The sequence below is a fragment of the Oculina patagonica genome, chromosome 7 (assembly GCF_052425735.1).
Source record: "Oculina patagonica isolate OP01 chromosome 7, crgOcupat, whole genome shotgun sequence".
Lineage (NCBI taxonomy): Eukaryota > Metazoa > Cnidaria > Anthozoa > Scleractinia > Oculinidae > Oculina > Oculina patagonica.
In genome coordinates, this window is record NC_135764.1 from 8,268,978 (window position 1) to 8,292,515 (window position 23,538).

Consider the following 23,538-nt stretch of genomic DNA (forward strand, 5'->3'; position numbering starts at 1 on the left):
GTGAATGGCTAGACTATGAGCTACTTTTTTCTTAGTCAGTGGAGCATGATGCAAAAAAGAACACAGGTGGAAAAATATCTAGGGAAAATCTGGGAGCAAGACGTCTCTCTGACCCTCTCTGATTTTTCCACTCAGGCACCATTTTTTTTTTGCTTCACCCTGAAGGGACTTAGAAAATCAAAAGCCCTCTGGGCTTAGTGTCTCGTGTCACTTTTTAGAGTTTATTTAAAAAAGAGATCGCTTTTCACGTCTATTTATTGCTTGTAAAGTTGATCAGTTATATAACTCCAATAACAGCAGAAAAAGATGACAGACATTGCACTGTATTGCACTTTGGTTCACTAAGCATACATTCTACTGTATACTTATACTATGACTTCCATGTGCTTTCTTCACGCTATATGAGATATCGCTTTGGGTGTTTATTCGTGAACGCTTAGCCTGTTAAGTGATAATGACATGCGAGTGGTGATGATTTTGTTAATTCTTATAACCTCTTCTCCTGATTTAGTATTGATATTGTGAGGAGAAATTTGGTTTTGGTTACTCTTGAGCCGGTCTTAATGTTTTTGTAACGCCAAAGCTACAACGCAGCGGCTGAAGAACGTGTAAATTACAGTCATTTTCTTCGCTATTTAAATCTACTGAATGAAATATTCTGCTAGGTTCTGCTTAATAGAAAACATTCGATCTTGCTTGACACGTGATTCCGCGCGAACGTACGCAATAAACTATGTAGTAGTGTTTAACTCGCACAAATCTCACTTTTAAAGAGAGACTTTAACTTCTACACAGAGCTTACTATGCTGTACCATAACTGGTCATAACTTTAAAATGGTTGGGTATTCAATCGACTAACGATTCAAACGATTCAAACCTTTTGTTCAAACGACATGTGTTATGTGTGCAAGATTAACTTTGACATTCAATCCCGACCAACTAATTGCTTAGATTACAATCCCTCTTTAACCCCGATACAATCTGTTGCCGCGGCTAGCTAAATTTAAAAAAAGTTTTCTACACAAAGATAAGAACAATGCTTACCGATCGAACAACTGATATTTACATCGTCCTCTCTTTCAGCAACATTTTTACCATTAGGTATACTAGTTACGTTGATATAAAAGCTATATCTGCTATATTCCACGACTGTAATCTCTATAAATACAGTTGTTACAGTAAATATCCTGTTGAAACATCCACCATTTTCCTACGCTTGGTAAACAGAAATGATTTTCAACTACTTTCCAAAACTCTCAAGATAAAATAATAGATATCAAATGAAAGCACGCTATTCTTTAAATTGGCAACGTGATCATGAAGCTGTTATTCTGATACATCTCACAATTGCACAAATTAAAACTTTACAAGCGACCACAAGACAAGACACTCCAAAGAGATTTTAGAGCTTCATGTTAAAAACTGCTTTTCTCGCTCAATTTAAGTTGCGGTATACTAGCGTTATATGCACAACAACGACAACGAAAAATTTACAGGCAGGTCCATGTAATGACATCTTGTTGATTATTAGACACTTCTGCTTTTCAGATCCGTTCTAAAACTCATCAATATAATTTCTCTCTTTCGGTTAGTACATTGTATTATGCGTTTGTAATAACCTGGTGTATTTCATTCTTCTTCTACGCGTTTTCTGCTTGAGTTACAATTAATTTCATTGATTTTCAGTACAATCTTGTCGGCAAAGGTTAGAATGTTATTTTAAGAACGTAAAACTTGTCTGTATTTTTCTTGATAACTGCTGGCTGCAGCTCAAATATATCCAAAATTGAAAAGCGTACAGCTAATTTAAAGAAAAAAATGCGTCACATCTACGTGTATTCCTCTTAAGAGCTTCATTCATGCACTGAAAAGGCTGTTGTTGTCGTCTATAAAAGTTGTGTCCATTGTAGCGTGGAATTCACAGCAGGATATATGAAGCTACATGTAGTGCCTCTTGACTCAGGTCAATCTTCGGGTCAAAAAAATAAAAAAGCAATGTATGTTTTGCGCTTTAGATTGACATTTCTGCTCTTCAATCCTAAGAAAACTCATCAAATATAATTGCCCTCTTTCGGTCATACAGTGAGTTCTACCTTTACCTCAGAGCCGAGTGTAAACGAGGCTTTGCAAATCGAAAGTGTAAATGTTTCTCTCGATGAATCAGAACCGCCTGAAAAAAGAAAGGCAAAAAAGTACGACTCCAGACTGGCAGAGTTCTTTTATTGAAATGTGGGAAAAAGTATGGAACAGCACAACGCTAGATTTGTACAAACAAACGCCACAGTTGACATTTTTAAAGATTTGGCATCAAAATAATTGTCTTTATCTAATCGTTTATCTTCTGTTATTAAATTGTTGTTATTCATGCCACAAAGGTCACCCCTTTCAATACAAAGTTGTGCAAAAGTCACGTAGCAATCATAGTCTTTTTTAGGATGCTCGTTTTTTGTTCAACCTTTTTCAACGCAATTCTCCAACGAACTTTCAACATGCCAAATGCTCGTTCCACTACAGATCGTAGCGCACCGAACTTTAGGTTTTAAACTTTCGCTGCTCCTGAGTCAGGCGTCCTCTGTCCGGGTAGGGTTTCACTAGCCAGTTCGTTAGCGGATAGGCACTGTTGCCAGCTAAAAGGGGCCTTATTTCTGTTCCATTTTTATTGCCTGTTAGACCACTTAAAATTTGCTCGTTTGCTGCAAGTTTAGAAAAAAACGTCATCTCTTTTTTATAGCGTGCCTGTATTTTTACATAATAAGCCCTTTACAATAAATACTCCTAACTTACTGTTTGATAAACCAGCGCTTTAGTTGCGACCTTTGTAAAGAAACAATTATTCTTTGATAACATTTGTTTTGTGATCGGATGCCGCCGGAATTTCATAACATGGCGGGAAAATTCCGCGGCCTCACAAAGCAAATGTTGACATGGCGGGAAAAATATGGAACGGGGGGAAAAATATTGACATGGCGGGAAAATATCCCCCTGTACAATTATCTCGTGTCGTCATGACAACGTCGTCATGACGACACGAGAGTCGTCATGACGACACGAGACAAAAAGGGACGGAGACCCTCCAAGTTTATTTTTTTTCCTTAGTGGCCATTTGGCCACCAACTGCTCAAGTTTGGTCACCAGTGAAAAATTTTAGTTGCTAGATTAAGCTCACACTTTCAATCCTCTTCTCAATTTTAGTCGCCAGGCTGGCGACTTCGGTTCCAAAGTAGTCGCCAGCTGCAAAATTTTAGTCGCCATGGCGACTAAAATGGTCTTAACTTGGAGGGTTGGACTGCTTGTAGTCTAGTAAGGGAACAGAAAAGGTAGCCTTGCACTTTAATTTCTTCACCAGCTTGTTGTGCCTGCTGACTTATCCTCACAAAATCTTTGCTCATATACAAGGCTCCAGACATTGCCTATAGACAGGCTAAGCCACAGACTTCAAAGTTGTTAGAGAATAAGACGATTTTAATTACTAGTAAGAGAAGCGACACATTCTTGAGAATAATCATGTACAGTTTGTCTCAGCAAGACGTGGATATCGGTGCATCCTTTCTTAGCCAAGTCCAGAACTTTTTCCAAGTTATCCACATGAAGTCTAGAATCCATTTGGAACATGACAATTTTCTCAGATTTCGGTAAAACAGCTAGACTCAACTGCGGTCCTCCAAAGCTCTCTTCCAAATAGTTGATGTCCATTAATGGCTTGTCGTTGATAAAACTTACTGTGCAAGCACTGACATAGTCCTTCATGGGAATCCCAGCATCGATAAGAGCTAGTGTAGCAGCATTTATACAGGCACTCTGGTTAGAACCGTCTGCTTGAAGAATCTGCCAACAAACAAATACCGGTATTTTATAAGCACTTATGGATCACTCACATTGCTCCAGTGAGTAAACATTATTTCCTGTGTTTGAAATTGGGTACTAAGGGATTCAGGAAGCACACTGAACAGACCCCCCCCCCTCCCCCCAAAATAAAACACAACCTGGGCCAAGGGTCTTCCATGAATGAGTCCCTGGGAAGTGGGGGCAGGGGAGATTAAACCATTTTTAAAAAATATGGTGAACCATTTCATATACATGTACCTTCAACAGAAAATGGTATGGCTTTTCACATACCCATGTAAGGGAGACTGCATCTATTTTCTTAATTTTTCACTTAAATAAATAAAAGTACTTGAATGAATCAACTGTTTAGTAGGTTTGTTTGAGATATTTTGAAAGGTCCTTTTAACACCTAAATGAGAGTTTTCCTACCCTTTTGTATACTCCAACCCAGGAAATCCCTACCCTTTATTTCTACAAATAGGTAACCCTTTTGGGCGACAGGAGCCACCCCCCCCCCCCCCCCATGCAATTCAGGTGCGTGTGGTTTTTTACGTCTATTTCTATTTGTACTTAATCTCGTTCCCAGATCTCGGGGGTAGCCAAGCCGGAAGGCGAGATCTGGTCAAGAAAGAAAATTCATTTTTTTTGATTGGCTGTTTCAAAACATGGCTGTTACATCGCAAAAATTTGAATGTGCGCTGCGGCCCAAGGGAATTCAATGTCTGTTTTTTTTTTAATGCAAATAAGAGATCGTGCATGCAATCATAATAAAATTATAGTCATTTTTGGGAGGTTTCGTTGTTTACAGTCAGCCTCAAAAGTCAAAGTCTTTTTAGTTCTTCATAACGAATAACGATGTTTAACAAAAGAGAATCCACCGTAGGAATATTTACGTTTGATTCCATGACCCAATCAAATTTGCATAAAATCTAGACATCTCTAGTCATTGCACGTAATCGCCGAATGAACAATTTTTTAAAATCAAATAAACATTTTTACCCGAACTAAAGCTTTCATGACTGCCTTCTGCTTTATTCTTATTTAAGTAACATACTCTGCTTGATATTATTCCAGAAAGGCGAGAATGGTAAAGCATTCATTATTCATTAGGTTGTGCATTGGATATTCATTTGATTGCCATTTTCTTGGAATAATCTTGGGCATGCGCAATTGACTCGTCTGCCACATTCCTGACAGGCAATCACATGGTACAAAACAGGTTTGACCAGATCTCGCCTTCTGGCTCGTCTACCCGCGAGATCTGGAAACGAGATTACTACCTACTGGTATGGCACAGGGAGCAGATGAGCCAAATGCGACCTTTGTAAACATTACACCCGTTTTCATTGTGACGTGCATAGTGGCTTTCTATCAACATCCATCTTTCGACGTTCGAAACAAACAAGACTATGGAGGTATATCTATGACAAAATTCAATACTCAGTAGTTGAAATAAAATCATCGAAATCAGGAATGCATCAATCCAAAGTTGAATGGCAACAATCCGATTCAGCAAATAGCCATAATGCAAAAAGGCAAAACGCCAGAAGGCAAAACCTTAAAAGGCATCATACAAACAGGCATCACGCTAATAGGCATAATGCAAACAGGCATCACGCAAGTAGGCAAAACGCAAAGAGGCATAACGCAAGTAGGCAAAACGCAAGGAGACATAACGCAAACAGGCATCACGCAAACAGGCATCACGCAAGTAGGCATCACGCAAAGAGGCATCACGCAAGTAGGCAAAAGGCAAACAGGCATCACGCAAACAGGCATCATGCAAACAGGCATCACGCAAGTAGGCATCACGCAAACAGGCATCATGCAAACAGGCATCACGCAAGTAGGCATCACGCAAACAGGCATCACGCAAGTAGGCAAAAGGCAAACAGGCATCACGCAAACAGGCATCATGCAAACAGGCACACGCAAGAGGCATCACGCAAACAGGCATCATGCAAACAGGCATCACGCAAGTAGGCATCACGCAAACAGGCATCACACAAGTAGGCAAAAGGCAAACAGGCATCACGCAAACAGGCATCATGCAAACAGGCATCACGCAAGTAGGCATCACGCAAACAGGCATCATGCAAACAGGCATCACGCAAGTAGGCATCACGCAAACAGGCATCACGCAAGTAGGCAAAACGCAAACAGGCATCACGCAAAGCAAAAATTTTTGGGGGGGATCGTTTTCTTGGGGAGCTTGAAAACGAGGCTTGATTTGGTAGCCGAGCCTTTTTTCACGATAGCGAAATTTTCGCAAAATATCCACTCAAACGTTTTGATAGTATCAGATATTTGTTTAGAATTGTCAAGCGATTCCAAAAATGTTTTAAGTTTTCTATTTGACGAATTATCCGAACTTCTGCATACCATAAAACCGCATGAAACCAACACTGGTATGTATCGGTTTTGATTGGCTCATTTTAAACAGCACGTTGAAAGACAATGTCAAAAGAAGACGTCGAACGATGGATGTAGAAAGATAGCTATGCATGTAACACTGGAAGTGGGTGCAAAATGTTCGATCTATATTGTGGAACTTGTCATACACTCTCCGGTCTTTTTGTTTACACAACGGTTAACCCAGCTGGAAACTCTTTCACTAGTTTGTTGTGTAATCCCAGCCGGTATCCGTTTATGCCCGAAAAGGCAATGAATGGAAAGTGTAAGCTTTCCGGCCAAGCGAGGCACAAAGTGCCAAGAAGTAATGATCTTGTGGTGCCCACAGTTATTCGGCCTGCGGCTACGCCAGGTGCGAAAGGATACCAGGGTTTAACTGTCACATAACGTAAACAAAAAGATCGGATAGCCTATGACAAGTGCCAGGATATACCGTATTTTCTCGGTTATAAGGCGCACTCGGTTATAAGACGCACCCCAAACTTGGCAACTTTGTCATGCTAAGTTTCGAAACTGAAAATTTTCCGAAAACACTCGGTTATAAGACGCACCATAAAAAGATGCAGTCATCAATTTAAGGACAGTTCTCCTTACAGAATTTGAATGTTTGAATGTTGCTCATACTCCTTGGCACAATTTCAAGTAAAGAGGTAACATTTCTTGCTAATATAAATAGTAGATCGAACATTCATATTCACAAAGGTTAAATTAGGCTCCTTTGCTCCTTGTGTATAGCTAATACAAACCTTTCTATATTTTGTCTGTGGGAAGTGTTGCTGTGGGTATTTGAGTATGCCTCCCCCCCCCCCCCCCTCCCCCCAAACCACTTGAGATCAGTTAATTCACCGTTGCTGTGTGTGGTAGAACCGTAGAAGACAAACTAAAAGTATCCTGCATACCTGTACATAAATATCAATCTGCGATCGAGGATAAAGCTGTGTGAGAATCGCTGCTTCAAATGTCCGCCTTATAAGCATTGATGTCTCTGTAGATCTCCGGTCTCCTTTTGGCCTTTTCTTTCGCTCGCCTGTGCTAAACGTCGCCATGCTAAACTGACAATTAAGCAGCACTCGATCGTGAAGGATTTTTGACTTATTAGTGACCTCGTGTGGGCCGTAAACTGTCGCTAAAGCTTTGGTATTTCCCATCTCGATGTAAGCAGATCCATCAGCTTGCTTGAAGACTCCCATTCTACACACGATCTTTCGAAGCTCGTGCGGTCTTCGGCCGTCAAGACGCAGTCCTTCGGGTGAAAGGATCTCCAAGCCAGCCATTATTGCCTAAAGATCAAATCGTTAGAGCTCTTCAAAGATGTTAAAACTTGTAGCAGACTTACAATGTAGAACAGAAGTTGAATGTAGAAGTTGACTAATTTTCAAACCATGCTTCTTGTAAGAATAGTCCCCAGTCTCCCAAATTAACCCGTCCGTAAATTTTGTGTTCTCCAGTTTTCCCGCGTTTGTTGTTTTCAATGGAAGCTTATCAATTCGATTCGCCGATTGGGCTGTTACCGGCTGTTATTATCCTGTTGTGAAGTTTAGATTCATGCATTCTTTGGCTTTACGATTTGGTCTGAAAACGGTGGAAAGAAGTTGGTTGAAATTGATCCGTTTTTCCTGCCGTGGTCTCTCAGGTAAATATAAATCACTCTCGTTTTCTCAAGTCACGACATTCGACATTTTGTCACTGTAGACTTTTTGATCGCCTTCAATTAATTCACTTATCTGCGTGAAGGGAATAATAGGAAGTTGTTATGGATATGTTTTAATGTAGCCCTGACCAAGAACTATGTCGATTCTCACTGTATTAGTTTTGGATCTTTGAGCAAGATTAACCATTGCACCTTTGCAGAGCAAAGTACAGAAATCCGCGTGAAGGGAATCAATAAATTAATGAGGCACTGACCCAAGAACTACGTCGATTTTCAATGTTTTAGTTTTGGATCTTTGAGCAAGATGAACCATTGCATCTTTATAGAGCAAGTACAGATTCTGAAGAAATGCGCTGGGCTGTAATTTTTGATATTTCAAGCTCCGTTCCTCATAAAACTGTGAACCTACATGTACAGTGGCCGGTCTTATCGTGAATGAACAAAATCTTTACTTGTGTACAAGTACATGAGCAATAAAACACCAAAGCAAAAAAGTGCACTTGGCTTAATATAAGTGGGGTATTAAAGTCGTTAGCACAGGCAGCCATATTGGATAGGGAAAAGGGGGAGTGGGGAGGGGGAAGGTAGGGGGGGGCATGGTATGGACTTTTTGTTTTTCGATGGTGGCCCATGTGTAGTTAGCCTGTGAATACAGCTGCCTCTTATTGCTCCCGCTAATGCATGCAGGGTGCGATGGAAGGCTGCTGTGATGTGATGATGGAAGCTTTTTTTTTTTTTTTTTTTTTTCTTCGTTATTTGGGTTTCTTTTTTCTGAGAAGGGGGCGTGCCCCCAATTGGGAAAAATTTTCTTCGGTTTTTTATTTTTTTTTTTTATTTTTTTTTAAATATATTTTCCCACCCCCAAAATTTTTTTTTTTATTTTTTTTATATTTGCAGGCTAAATGTGTAGTGGATTCAACACGGGTCATGTTCATGTAACCTGAAAATGTGGGATTATTATAAAGCTAGAAATTTTTCTTTAACAGCTCACGCTCTTCTGGCTTATTCGAGGTTACAACTGTTTCCTGCCAAAATTCTCTAAGCGGGCAACATTGCAAAATAAATGACGTCATGATCCCTTTGGGAAACCAGTTAATTTTATTTCCCTCGAATCTCAATGTCAGTTTCCCGAGGCAAAGATTCTCGGGAAACAAAATTAACTATTTCCTTCGGGAACAGTCATTAAGTGTATTGTCGTACTGCGCAGCTGGGGTTTTTTTGTTTTTTTTTTTTTTTTTTTTGTTTTTTTTTTATTTTTGAAAAAAAAAAGGGGTATAATGATCAAGGGCTGTAATGTTAGAGTTGCCATGTTGTAGTGTCTTAAATTGTTGTTGACAAAGTGTTGTGTTGACTAAGCTTACTGTCTTAGTTCATTCTGGAATACAACTTCACGAGCTATATAGTCCCAGCATGGAGAAGCTGGGTGCAGGAAGGCATTATGAGTAGTACATATCTGTCATTAATGACCGATGAACATACAGTAAATAGTTATGCATATTGAGTCATTAATACACAGTGTATTACAAAATCTGTGCTCACTGGACAAAGCAGAAGAACCCTCTCCCTTACTATTCAGGCTAGGCCATCATGTCTCCTTAATAGCATGACATACAGATGAAAGTCTATTATAGGGGTCATACAACCCACAAACTGCCATTGATATTTGGTTCTTCCTAGACCGCAAAAAGTTTTCTTTTTCTCCTTAAGACTGCCAGAAACCACCATAATTTCTTGACAGTAAACAGCCAGATAAATACAAATGTACCCACAAACTAACACTCAAAATTGGCTTAAACCTCCAGACCACCAGAATGTAATAGACCCTCATAAATTAATACATGATAAGTGGTGACTTGGATTAAAGTGAAAATAAGTGGAGAAGTGGTAGCAAGTCAAATACTCAGAATAAATATTTTCCGAGTTCCCCAATGGGAGTCGAACCGATGACCTTCCAGAATACCGGTTGGACGCTCTAACCACTGAGCTATGGGGGACTCATGGTGAGTGAGGTCATATACTGCCGCTTCTTATGTGACACATGTCCTGCCAACTGCAGGCTCAAATATGTCCAAATGATAAATGTGAATACATGATAAGTGGTGACTTGGATTAAAGTGAAAATAAGTGGAGAAGTGGTAGCAAGTCACTCATAAATTAACACCATTTAAAACCTTTGACTTGCTACTTTCAGTCATTAATGTACAGTTTTGCTTTGGTTAATGTGTCTTTTTTTTGTTTCATTAAGCTTCATCAATGTACAAAAACATGGAAAAGACTTTTCAGCTTCAAGACAAACTTCCAAGTCTTCCAGTTCCACCATTATCACAGACTTGTGAAAAGTATTTGGAGTCAGGTACAGTTACATGTATGATGAGTAATATTGTTTCCGTAAGAACAATAGTAAAAAACAATACTGGCCACAGCAATGGGAGTCGTTATTTCCAGCCAGGAGAAAACATGTTAATAAGCCATAAATGAGCTTTCTCATTTGGTAAAGGGATATTATAATTGTGAAATTCAAATGATATGGTTTCAGAACAATAACAAAAGTCTGGAATTCAATAAAAGCCTTCAAATTCCCTGAATAGGTGGTGTAAATAAAGATGTTTTTGATCTTTCCAAATTATTTCATTGGATCAAAAACTAGCATGATTTATGCTCACATTCAAGTACTCCAAAAGTCGCTGCATGTATAAATACATGTATGAAAGTCATGTTGCTTAGCAACTTCTGGGACAAAAACTGCAGCCTCAGTCACTTCTTGGAGAAGTGATGTGACCATCAACTGGAACTTGCTCTCCTGACTAATATTTATAGCACTTGACATCCCACACTCTGTGTTTCGCCCAGTCGCGTGTTTCACCAAGGCTTCAAATTGTTCACTTTCGTTTATTGTTACGATGTTCAATTCTTGTACATGTAAAATTCGAAGTCTGTATGAAAATAAGTATCAGTTAGTGATAAATCCATCGAAAATTAACATTGAAGTAAGAGAGAAGTAATATTTACCCATTGGCGTCTCTGTTGGATTCGCGGCTAGGCGAAATGTAGATCAGATCTTCTTAATTAGAGAAATTACAGGTTTTTTACGTCATAAGTGATGTGACCTCACAGTAAGTTATTATTATTTGATTTGATCATTTCCGACGAAACACTTTGTACATAAGTCATTCCTGTGTTGTCAAGACTGGGTTTAATATTCGTACTTCTACAGTGTATTAGGTCTTGTATGACAAATTCAACACAACATCACAACAATTTGGCACTGACTGCTTAAGAGCTTCAAAGTCATGTACTCTGATGTAATCCTAATCATGATGTTATTTTAAGTTGACTTGACTTGACTTATTCCTTTAGGCTCCTGGTGGAGCAAAGGGCGTCAACAATGCTTCGCCACCGAACTCTATTTGCTGCCGCCTTCTCTGCTGCGTTCCAGCTGATGTTAGCTTTCTTTAACTCCTCCTCAGTTGATCTTCTCCAGGTCTTAGCAGGTCTTCCCACCTTTCTTTTCCCCTGCGGATTCCATATTTTAAGTTGATCGACTCAAATTAATTTTTGACCTGCAGTTAAACCTCACCTGACAAGAGAAGAGTATCTTCAAACTCAATTTGTGGTGAATGAATTTGCCAGTGGAGTCGGTAAAGAACTACACAAGAAACTTGAGACCAGGGCCAAGGGCATGCAAAATTGGGTAAATTAACTGTTTTTTTTTTTTTGCTTTGATAGTTAGAAGGTTTTGGTGGTTAACATATTATGTAGGTGAAGAAATTATACCCTACTCACAAAAAAAAAACAACAACCTTGAACTGAGCGATATTACCTTAAAGCTGATTTCCAGTCCGTACTGCGAGACTCGGGGTTTGTTTTCGTTTTTGTTTTGAATTCGTTGAAACGTTACACTTCGGTGACAGCATACATGAAGTTTTTTAGTCCGCCATTACAGTTCGTTTCCTTCAAGAATTTCCGATGAGCTGAAACGTCGGTTTGAAATAGCGTCAAGGTTCTTCTACTCGTTATTATTTGTTCTGCAGGGATATCTGGCGTTAATAATGAAGAAAAAGGTAAGTTTGTCGCGGAATTTTTAGTTTTGCTTGTAAACATTTCTTCATGTTGGACTCACATAAACATTGCAGCCGAAATTGCGCAGTACGGACTGGAATTCATCTTTAAGTAGTACTTCAGGCCTACAATGTTTGCAAACTTCTACAGCTACATAGCTTTCTGCACACATTGCATGCCTATGATACCAGAAATTCCAACTCCTTTTGAAGGGAAATATTTTTTAGTGCTGAAGGTGCAAGCCTCAAGAGGGTCTGGGAGCATGCTCCCCCAGGGAATTTTACTATATGTTTACAGGAGCCCATTACCATGGTAACATGCTCCTGGAAATGGACTTCTGATGTTCATTGATCACAGAAATAAGCATTTTTTTTATCATTAATCAAGGCTTTCTGTATGTTGACCTGTATGTTGTATTTATCATTATTTAATTTCATTTGTCAACAAGCTTGAGGTGTGGTGGGAAGACGTTGCATATCTGACACCTCGATATCCATCAGCTCCCATGATCAATATTGGAGGGCCGATTTCTATTACAGACATGTGGCCAGTACAGAGTGGAACCCAGATAAAAAGAGCTGCCCTCTTTACTCATGCATTCCTTCTTATTTGGCAGAAGCTATACAGGTGTGTAATTGAATGGTACACATACGGTAAAAGAAGCTTACACTTTGGGTATTGTCTCCCAGTTTTCCCCCATTCCAAAAGGCCTGAGAAATTACCTTGTGCCTGCACCTGCCCCTCTCCTAGCCTCTCATACCATGCTTGCTTCCGACGTCCCTCCCTCCCTCCTTCCTTTCCCTCCCTCCATCCGGATCCCTCCCTCTGCCCCTTCACCCCTGTGTCCCCTGTGTTCCTGTGCCCCTCCCTCCCTCCTTTCCTTCACTCCCTCCCTCAAGTCCCTCCCTCCCTCCCTCAGTCCCTTCCCCTCCAGTCCCTCCTACCCTATTACTTGTAACCAACTGTCATTTCCTGATGTCATTAGCTTATCAATGTTAGTGCTTATAAGTCCTAAATCTAGTGGCTTTGAGCTAAGTACTCTACATACCAGTAATATGTTTTTCCTCTTTCAGGCAAGAAACAGCCATTGACAGAATGGGTTCAACTCCGCTATGTATGTTTCAATTTTCCCGACTCTTCTCCTGTTGCAAAATTCCTAGAAAAGAAAAGGATTCACTAAGAACAAGCTTTGTTACAGGTACAAATAATACTTAATAAATTTTTTTGATTTAAATTAAAATTAACAACTGCATCGCTAAATGGAGGTTGGGTGTCTGGGACATACAGGAGCTTCCACTATTGGTAGCCAGCTCCTAGATGGAGACTGCTCCCATGGCTGGGAAATCCTGCAATCCAGCCATGAGCCCCCATGCAGAAAGAAGGAGGACAGGCACCCGTCACACTGATTAAACAGTGGAAAGGGAGGGAGGGAAGGGGATGAACAGACTAAACGCTAAACTACAGGCAAACGCTCCACTTGCCTGGCCAACACTACAAACACATGCCTGAAATTCGGAGCACATGGAGCCCTGGCGCATGGACATATCCAAAACACCACTGACCACAAGGGAACACTGACGCTCTTTGTTGTTAACTCCGTACAATTGCATGGTTGTTATCTATGTTAACTTGCATTTAACTGCATTTAATTTATTTGCTTTTAAAGTAACTGATTTAGTCAGTATTAGCTACCTTCCCAGGATTTGGTCATAGTCCACCATCAACCGGTTGTTCCAACACTTTGGGTGCTGCTTTTGAAACCCTCTCTCCTCCAAGAAATGTCCCATTTTAATCATGCCTCCCTTCTTTTAAGTAAGAAAATGCCCAACCTTACTTAACCTCTAACCACCCCCACCCCCCCCCCCTCTTCTTTCCCACCTTCTAATCCTTCTTATGAGCAGCTTAGGAACAACCACCACCTTGGCAACTTGGTTGAAGAGTGTCTATGAATTAATAAGAAAAGTCATGGAACACAACATTGTGGAGGGGGACAGGGGAGACTGATTCCCCCTTTTACCTTTTACTCCTGTCTCTGGCCTTTTTCTGTAGCAATTCTCTCCTTTTTATCCCATATCCATTGCAAAATATAACGAAAAGTTGCAAAATTTTACTCTTTTTCTCCCAGTTCTCGCTACCCTCCCTTCTCCCGATCCGGCACCTTTTCTCCTGGGCTTCTGTGCTCCCGGCTCCCTGTCCCCCTTTACAACACTATATGTAAATTAAATTGTCCAAGCTTAAACTATGATATACCCGGCCCTACCCTTTTGGCCTCTTATCACCTCTTAGGCTGAACATGGTGAAAATGTCAAATTGATTTTTCTCTAATATTGAACCTGACAGTAACAGTTGTCATTAGCCCCTCATAGCTCACCTCGTCACATCATGGTGCAAATTAAAGGAAGGATCTTTAGCTGTACAGTGCTGGATGAGAATATGGAGCCACTGTCACCACCAGAAATTGAAAGGTAAATAAAAAGGAAAATGTTTATAAATGTCTACAGGCAGTTAAATACTATTGATTTATACATGAAGCGAAATTGAAGATTGCAAATGAAATAGTTTTTATAATTTTTGCTTGAATTTAAATTTAGTATATAGAAAAAGCCTATTCTTTTTTCTCTCTTTTTTTTTAATTTGCAGACAGCTGCAAGAGATAGAATCCTTAGCTGACTCTGATCCCCCAGGAATAGGAATCGGCAGTTTGACAGGAGAGCAACGGGATACATGGCATGAGGTGTGAAAACCTTGTCAGAATATTTTCAAGTAAAGCTAGTTTGACAGGAGAGAAAACTTGTACCATGTAAATCCCTTTTTTCCTGATAGTGACGATCATTAATCATTTAATTCAAGCAGAGATTAAATAAGAATTAAGAAATGAAGAAAGTCATTCAAATGTCTTGATATGCTGCTAGAAAAGTGAAATATTCAAATGTTCAGGTACTATCATATAAAATTAATGCAATCAGTGCACTGCTGGTGGCTGTGAAAAAGAAATTAATACAAGTTAATCTTACTGAAAATACTGGAACCAGTAGTGCGATCGGTAGAAGATATTTAAAGAAGATTTTTTAAGCCGATCTGTTTTTCTTTTCTAAATTTTCGGTGACATCTGTTCACCTTCATCAGAGTTAGTGAAAGTTTGTTGGAACTTGCGCTACCAATCCGTGCGTTAGTGTGACATTTTAATTTTGAATTAACGGCACATAAGCGCGAGGAAAAGCTTTGCGTTCGTTGATAGCATCGCTGTCCAAAGTGGAGTGCCACGACTCCATGAAAAGCCTCTTGCTGTAATTGACTACACCATGCTTGAGGATCAAGTTAATCTCATCTGACATAATATTGTATTCTTCTCTTTTTGCATCCTCTCTCATTTTTTTATTGTTTTTCTTGTTGAAATTAGATTCAATGTTCAATAATCGTAGAATCAAGGGTTAAAATAACTGAATTATTATTTTTTCTCTTTACATTCCTAGCTGCGAGAAAGATTGATATCTTTGGACAGAAATAACCAAAAGAATCTCGATCTCATTGAAACAAGTTTATTTGCTTTGGTGCTTGATGAAAATGTGCCCATCACAGAAACTGAGGTTAGGTTTGTGGACTGAATCCTAACTACTTAATTACATGTTGGACTAATAAATAAATGTTAATTTTAAGTTGAATGGTAATGATTGGGGAAAGAAAAATTGGGGGTGGGTAAAGGGAAAAAGTATATTTGAAGTAAATGCATCTTATATATATTTTTTTTTGTCTTGAAGTTAGCTGCAAAATCGTGGTGTGGGAATCTGTTCGTTTTGAATGATTAAGACTGTGCCTCGTCCCGTGGGAGGAGAATATGACCTGATACAACCTGTAATGTAACATTTTCAACCCCTCCCCCCCCCCACCACCAAAAAGGTACCCCATATTATTTGTCATAAAATGATTTAAGCTAATTAATTTCTTTAAAAATAAAAGCCTAAAAAATAGTTGAATTAGAAAATGACTTGCCAAAATACTAACAAAGTTTCATGTACCCCCCCCTCCAACCTCCTACAGAAATACTGAAAATTACCACTGTTGCTTTCAAATAAAAAAAAAAACTTTCACTTCTTAATATTGCACTAGTTGTTGGGGGAAAAGTTTGTTTGCATGTTTAGAGATGTTTCCTTTTTTTTTTTTTTTTCGTGACAGGTCTGTAGGCATGCTATCATCGGTGATTCTAGAAATCGTTGGTTTGACAAGTCTGTTAGTGTGTTGGTCTTCAAATCTGGAAGGCTGGCCACTCACTGTGATGTAAGTGTTCTGAAGAGATTAGAATATGGGAACTATATTGTCAAGTGGCTTTCACCTTTTTACCCGAAACCTAATTTGTTTAGCCTTCCATTATACATTTGTAAAGCCACCTCATATCACTCCCCACTAAAATGCCTGGCCGAAATGCCCAACTGAATGCCCAGCCAGAACACCGGGAACCAGCCAGGAGCGATGAATGTCTACTGAATTCTAAGGCTAAGGTTTCACTATTTGCCTTCAATACTTGCAATTTCCTTGTAAACAGGCACAAGGGCATCACTGGGAGCATATCCCCCTAGGTTTTTCTAGTATGGACTGAATGAAGTAATCAAGTAAAATCCAGGGTGACATTCTCTTTGTATGGTCTTGAGCTTGCGATAGTTAATAAGAAGTTCGTCATATGGCTCTTTTTGGCAAGGTATTGTCAGCCAAAGGGTGCATTAACATATCTCATAATGTCCGTCGGCATGTGCATTATGGAAAATGCGGCCCTGACCAGTAGCCAATCACAATGCATTACACCCTGACAAGCTCTAGCCATACAATAATTAACAATAATATTTTTCACCGAAGTGGAGGTGAATAGTGGTAAATATCCACCACATTTACCGACACTGAGGTGAATAATTGTTTAAGTTTATACCACACAAGTTGAAAAACTAGCAGACTAAAACGTCACTTTCGGTAAACAAAGCGATGCATGAAGGCAGTTTGTTTCTCTTTAGCTGCTCGGTGGTGAATAGTACTTTGCTAATCACCTCCGAGTTAACCAATCAGCGTGCATGAAAAGCACTTTTCACTTGTGTGGTATGTTCCTTAATGTATAGTTATAGTTTCCTACAGGCTCCCTTAATCTCTATGTTAAACAACTGGCACAACTGAATGCTACTTCCCCCACCCCACCCCTCCACTACCAGCAACAAAATTTTACAGAGGGCTCTCCTCCCAAGGGGAAGCTATGTTCTCGATTCTTGCATTCACTGCAAATATAATGGAAACAACATTCTGAAGTGCTGTTGGAAATAAAATTGATATGGCCCTGTTTGGTGGGGTGGCATATGGCATAAATTAAGAGTGTTGAGCAGTTATTTACATGTACTTTTCTCTTGTTTTAGCACACTCCGTTTGATGGTGTTGTGGAAATAAATTCTGTTATTTTGGCAAACAGATATCTTGAAGAAAAAGGAGGCGAATGGAAGGTAGGATTGTCTGGAGTGAAAACTTGTACAAAGTGGTAAACAGTAACACATGAAAGGACACCTGTACTGCTCAGTAGCTTTCATTTGAGTAGCTTCCGGTAACGTTAAGTCATGGGCACGAGTCCCGCTAGCACAGAGCCGTAAACATTTTTCATATTTATCATATAATTTTATATTCTTGGGGGTGTTTTATTCAAAGACGTGTATGGCACAATCAACCGACTGACTGACTGACTGACTGACTGACTGACTGACTGACTGACAGACAGACAGACAGACAGACAGACAGACAGACAGACAGACAGACAGACAGACAGACAGACAGACAGACAGACCAACAGTCGGTCATCTAACACGACAAACCAAATCAACTGACCATCTAACTTAACGGTTGGATTATACAGCAAACTTGAATAGTTATGCTTGATGTTTCATGTAAGTTAGTTAATGATTTGATTTTGTTTTCAGGGAAGCTCAGAGATCAAAAACTATTTTGAGCCTCAAGAACTCGTATTTAAGGCAGATGATGTAATTTACAGTGCAGTTGAACAGGCCGTTGAGAAGTATCAACAAGCCGTGAGTTGATAAGATATAATTTTATTTGATTAAAATTCATTCAAAAAAATTATTCAGTAAGAAGTTGTTTCTGTGGTCATTCAAAAAACAAACAAAAAATAAACAGCAACAACAACAACAAAATTCTTCCAAAAAAGAACTATTTACCGATTGTAATTAGGGCAGATTTCCTTACTTAATCATTATAAAAATGCCAAAACGGGGTAAGTTAGACACCTCTTGCATATTTATAAAGCAATTTTAAATCAGTGTAAATTCGTGTACCACATAATATGATCACAAGGCTAGTTTACAGAGGGGATGTGTTTTCTTTTAACTGAAGGTATGTAAAAGGGGTGCTGCCATTTTCCATGGAAAGTATATAAAAGGCTTAGCTTATGTGTGAAAATAGTATATTAATGAGTAACGGTCTAGACCGCTGGGCGGAGCCAGCATCCTCATATAAGTTGAGTATCCCCTCCCCACCCCTTCCTCCCCGGGATGTATTTAAAACTAATCGCATGCTATTCAATTCCAGGCTTCTACTATAACCATCCTCAATCATTCAGTACGGGAGTATGGTAAAGGATTTATCAAACCTTACAGGATTCATCCAGACACGTTTGTACAAATGGCAATTCAACTCACTTATTACAGACTACATCGAAAGTAAGTTCATGTTTTTTCTTTGGTATTATTGAGAGATTACGCATGGCGTTATACGGCAAACGGCAAACGCGAGCTTGCCTTTCATTTTGTTACCTTTTTATTGAATTCAACCTCTTAAAGTAGCCGGCAGCCGGCCCTTCGTGATATCCTTAGTACCCGGTTTTTTGAAACTGGTTAACGTTAAAATGTAAAGCAAAGTGGCCAACGTCAAATTTCTCCTCACAGTATCAACCTTTCACCAAGAGAAAAGGTTCTGAGAATTAACAAAATGATCACCGAAGGAAAATGTCCTTGATTTTTGAACAAATTCTCTCAACTAATTTTATAAGAATCTGTATGGAGATTAGTCAGGGAAATTTGTATGTGGATATTGGGGCTTAAACACATCAAAGCGTTAATAATCATCTTGTGCGTTTTTATTCTTTAGACCTGCACCCACATATGAAACAGGTCAGACGAGACAGTTTTATCATGGACGGACTGAAACGGTTAGCAGTTTCATAGTTTGTTTTAATTGTGTGTGTTCAGTCTTAGGATTAGCAAGATTGATTTTCTAGATGTTATTGACTAAAGCGAGAGGCTTGCAGTGAAAGCTAAGATTTAAATTAAAATAACCTTTTGGTTTGTGATTGGCTAATGCTACTAAAGAGCGCGCGAAAGTGTCACGTGAATCAATCCGTGTTATGCTGATGTCGCAGTTGATTGGCTGAGCGTACAGCACCACGAGCCACGAAAGAAGCTGTCACGAAAAAACCTTTTCGCATGCTTTACTTAATGATCTTTTTCCTTGTTATTTGAGTAAACGTGAGTACACTACTCTTTTTTCGGTTTATTTTTCAGGTTCGCTCGTGTTCTGTGGAGGCAACAGCGTGGTGTAAAGCAATGTTCGATGAAAAAGCTGATGTAAGTAGAAGACGTGTATTGAGTCAGTTCAGTTTTGGGTGATGCAAAGAAAGATGTGACAGAAATCACCCTTGTTTCTTCCTTTCTTTTGTTTTTTACTCCTTTTGTTTTGTTGTTTTTCTTTGTTAGAACTCGACGAGGTTGCGACTGTTTCGTGAAGCTTGCAAGAAGCAAGACAAGCTCATGAAAGAGGCCATTAATGGACAAGGTGTGTTTTGTAATCCGATTTTAGTTTGTTGTTAAATCCATAGACACCTACTAGTAAAAAATTTCTCCGAGTAATACAAGCGGCAGTCCCTCATAAGACATTACTGTTCCTTATTCCAAGCAAGAGAAGTACCACCGCCCCTCTCGCGTTTGTTGAGAAGTTAGGATTTAAATGGACACCGTCAAGAGTTCACTTCAAAAAATTCTAGAACCTAAAGAACGTATGGAGACCTATAAATAATGGTCCAGCCGTGTTACATACAAAATAAATAAAACTTGTTCAATGTTGTTAAAAAATAAAAATGTTAAAACAAATGTTAAAAAATATTTTGCCAGTGTACTAAAGCTGCAGTGGAACCCCGATATAACGATCCTCGATATAACGATATTCCCGATATAACGATGCTGTATGTTCTATGCCCCGACAAAAGTTACAGTAAAATGTATGGGACGGAACCCCGATAAAACGACTCTTCGATATAACGATATTATTTTACTGCTCCCTTGGCATATCGTTATATCGGGGTTCCACTGTATATAGACAAGTGATATTTTTGTGATGCCATCAGGAACTTTAGATCTGAACTTGAAAAAGTTAGGCTAACTTTTTCAAAGTCTGCCCTTGTGGTCTGGAAAACAGCAAAAATGTTACAACGGTTTCCCTCTTCCTTAAACACCATTTTACTTTATATCTCCACGATCTTGATGTTTTAGTACGAGCGAGAGTACTTTGCCAATTTTAGTACGTTTTACTGATAAGCAGAAAAATCCCCGTCACACTGTCCCTTTGATATCTTGTTGTTTGTTTGTTATTTTTCGTCAGGTATTGATCGCCACTTGCTGGGATTACAAATTATCGCTGCTTCAGAAGGTGATGATAATATTTCAGATCGCATGGTTTGGTTTTTAGTTTTAGCCAGTTGTTTCTTTATGTATCTGTAATAAACGATATTGACCAAGTTTTTGTTCCTGTCAATTTCGGACCGAAAACACGAGGTTAATAAGTTGTTATTTCATCTCTCGCTTTGGAGAAAGGAAAACATTTCAAGTCAAGCGCAAGGGGAGCGGTCCGTACTGTAGAATACGGACCGTGAAATCGACCAAACAAAGCGCGCGTGTATTTTGTACTTTAACTGTAGACTGCTGCCAAATTCCAAGGGTAATTAAATGATGTAGCAGGGCTTTGAGTTAGGAGATCAGTAATTTTTTCCGCGGCTCCTCTTCGCGAACGTCTGAGTTACCTCTCCGACGCCATAACTCAAAGGGATTGTAAAATTGTGGTGGCTAATACTTTCCAGAAAGCCGCTTTCAAAAGCGCTAAAGAACGGCGTAGTTGTTTTTCATTAATTGAAAACAGTGAAAAGATATGCATAATTTTCTAAATCGAGAGTAAGAAAAACTGGAGTAAAGGATAATTTTGAGAAATTTGAAATTCGCCGACACGGTTTTTTGTTTCGTTTCCTCAGAAACGATACGGTATTATTTTGGCTTCGATGTGAACTATTTACACAGTGGGGGCTACTATCCAATCAGAAGAACGGTCGTAACCACAAAGTAAATACGTTTGACCGAAGGCAATTAATTTCGTAAAAACATGTTCTTCAAATATCGGAAAGATATTCCTCAGCATGACCAAAAAATATTGAGATTCGTTGCAAACAGAAATATCTGACGACTGCAATGGTTTTAAGTTTGATTAAAGCGATGTATTGTAAGAAAACTAGAGGAAGCTCTCGTAGCGTTTAATTGTTAAGTAAACATTCTAGCGATTTTCTGTAACGGAAGTAAATTTCCACCAATCAGTGTTTGCAAGCTCAAACAAAAACGGGATGACTTGTCGTGTTTGCTAGCACGGGGAGCTGCTATCCAATCACAAGAACGGTCGTAACCACAAAGTAAATTCGTATGACCGATGGCAATTAATTTCGTAAAAACATGTTCTTCAAATATCGGAAATATATTCCTCAGCATGACCAAAAATATTGAGATTCGTTGCAAACAGAAATATCTAACGACTGCAATGGTTTTAAGTTTGATTAAAGCGATGTATTGTAAGAAAACTATAGAAAGCTCTCGTAGCGTTTAATATTATTCTGAAACGGAAGTAAATTTCGACCAACCAGTGTTTGCAAGCGCAAAGAAAAACGGGATGACTTGGCGTATCTCGTGTTTGCTCGCACGGTAGAGCTTAAGTGCGCTACAAAGAGAAGTGCATATTTGCAGGTGAGTTACAAAGCTAATTTCATTTCATGTAACAGAGGAATGTATAAATGTGGGAGATTGCCCTATTCTATTTGTACAGGAAGATTCACGGCATCTTCGACGTCACAAACAGCGCGAATACACGCAAAATTGCGTGCGTTCTCGCGTGGATGTACCCGGAATTGCGTGATCAGTGTCACGTGCGTCGCAAAAACATTCGAGTCTACACGGAAAGTTGAGAATGAAAAAGAAGACAGTCAAGTTCTTTCAAATTTAAATTTTGTATGGACAGTTCGTATACAGGGTCAACTGCCGTTCGAACTAAATTTCTCCGTAGTTGATGTAACGCTCAACATTACTACCGTTGCAACTGCTGGAGCAGATTTCTAATTAAATTAATGATATAAACATTATTTGGATTATTCAAAGCCATCGCGGTCTGATCGAAACTCCACAGTATCGCCAAAAATCAAATCGTTATTATCAGTGTACCAATCAAGGCTGTTACACTGACAACAGAAGCAACTTGGCTGTGTCTTATTCTGTGGAGATAATTTTGTATTTGCCGGGAGAGCGTGCAGCGCGGATCGAGCAAAATACAATCCTGTATGACTATATACATGTATAACATATAACATAAAACTTTCTCTAAACTTGAATTTTGCTTAATTAAAAATCCCGGTTAAAAATCTGTGTATGGTAGCTTTTTACATTAATTTGCCCTGGTTGTTTACGTGTCTTTGTAAAGTGACAACAGCCATTTGATTCGGGGTGGAAGCAGAATCATGAATCATGAATCATAGCTGTAAAATTGTAGGAATCATGAATCTTTGTGTTTAAAATATTGGAATCATGAATAACGGAGATGGCTAAAAGAATCATGAATAACAAATGAATGTTTCCATCAATATTGGAGGCTTGTGAATATAGAATATAACAACAATAAAACTGATGGCTCATTTTACTAAATTCTTAACAACTATACTCCAGAAATGGCCTGAAATCGTATTTCTGAGCATCTAATTTTCAAAATTTTCTGGGGGACCATGCTCCCAGACCCCCCTATAGGAAAGCAGTGAAATCACGAATGTGCCCTTGGCGTCACATCTTCATCCCTTACTAACTTTACAGTGATCGAGAATGTTACACACAGTGAATATTTAGAAATAATTTGACAACTAAAAATACTTTACAACCGGGTTTCCGGCATAATTCTGTACCAGAAGAATCTTCATTCGGGAAATTCTGCTAGCAGGGAACCGGCAACCAGCTTGTAAGCGAAAAACAACAGAAACTGGTAACACGTTATTTTGAAAACTGGATGAAAAAAATGAAAAATGAATCATGAATATCGAATAAAATTTATAAATGAATCATGAATCATTGAGGTAAAATAAGACAGGAATCATGAATATCCAAAGTCCAATGATTCCGCTTCCTCCCCCGAATTTGATTTTGAAGAAATGGCTTCGAAGCAGTGTGCTTATCTCTGTTCTTTTCGACCAGGGTTTTGGTTTGTTTTGAATTTGGCATTTATTTGATTTGAGCATGTGATCAACTCAGAGAAGTATATACCTCAAG

At 39.1% G+C, this 23,538-nt stretch overlaps 3 protein-coding genes across 4 annotated transcripts in view; 2 read left to right on the forward strand and 1 right to left on the reverse strand.

The window, feature by feature from the left end:
* Positions 1-7,740, reverse strand: LOC144661668 (exosome complex component RRP41-like). 2 transcript variants are annotated; one of them, XR_013572323.1, is made up of 3 exons: positions 7,137-7,740; positions 3,065-3,825; positions 1-186 (listed from the first exon to the last, which is right to left on the reverse strand). XR_013572323.1 is itself a non-coding variant. In XM_078522474.1 (2 exons), the coding sequence occupies exons 1-2, from the start codon at positions 7,509-7,511 to the stop codon at positions 3,463-3,465; spliced, it is 738 nt and encodes a 245-aa protein (XP_078378600.1). In that variant the 5' UTR covers positions 7,512-7,740; the 3' UTR covers positions 1,329-3,462. The 2 variants fall into 2 exon arrangements, 1 of the variants encoding a protein (XP_078378600.1); XM_078522474.1 differs by lacking the exon at positions 1-186 and having other exon boundaries at positions 1,329-3,825.
* The window catches only part of LOC144661647 (lysophosphatidic acid receptor 3-like), a 668,415-nt gene that overhangs the window by 238,482 nt on the left and 406,395 nt on the right, over positions 1-23,538 (forward strand). The gene's annotated exons all lie outside the window — the stretch shown is intronic.
* The window catches only part of LOC144661636 (peroxisomal carnitine O-octanoyltransferase-like), a 22,127-nt gene continuing 6,293 nt past the window's right edge, over positions 7,705-23,538 (forward strand). Inside the window, exons 1-16 of the mRNA XM_078522443.1 lie at positions 7,705-7,870; positions 10,134-10,241; positions 11,455-11,579; positions 12,396-12,574; positions 13,021-13,145; positions 14,304-14,412; positions 14,588-14,681; positions 15,421-15,534; positions 16,121-16,222; positions 17,338-17,421; positions 17,890-17,997; positions 18,515-18,645; positions 19,073-19,133; positions 19,486-19,548; positions 19,678-19,756; positions 20,579-20,626. Coding sequence (XP_078378569.1) covers positions 7,783-7,870; positions 10,134-10,241; positions 11,455-11,579; positions 12,396-12,574; positions 13,021-13,145; positions 14,304-14,412; positions 14,588-14,681; positions 15,421-15,534; positions 16,121-16,222; positions 17,338-17,421; positions 17,890-17,997; positions 18,515-18,645; positions 19,073-19,133; positions 19,486-19,548; positions 19,678-19,756; positions 20,579-20,626 — 1,618 coding nt within the window. The 5' untranslated portion in view covers positions 7,705-7,782. The remainder of the gene's footprint in view (positions 7,871-10,133; positions 10,242-11,454; positions 11,580-12,395; positions 12,575-13,020; positions 13,146-14,303; positions 14,413-14,587; positions 14,682-15,420; positions 15,535-16,120; positions 16,223-17,337; positions 17,422-17,889; positions 17,998-18,514; positions 18,646-19,072; positions 19,134-19,485; positions 19,549-19,677; positions 19,757-20,578; positions 20,627-23,538) is intronic.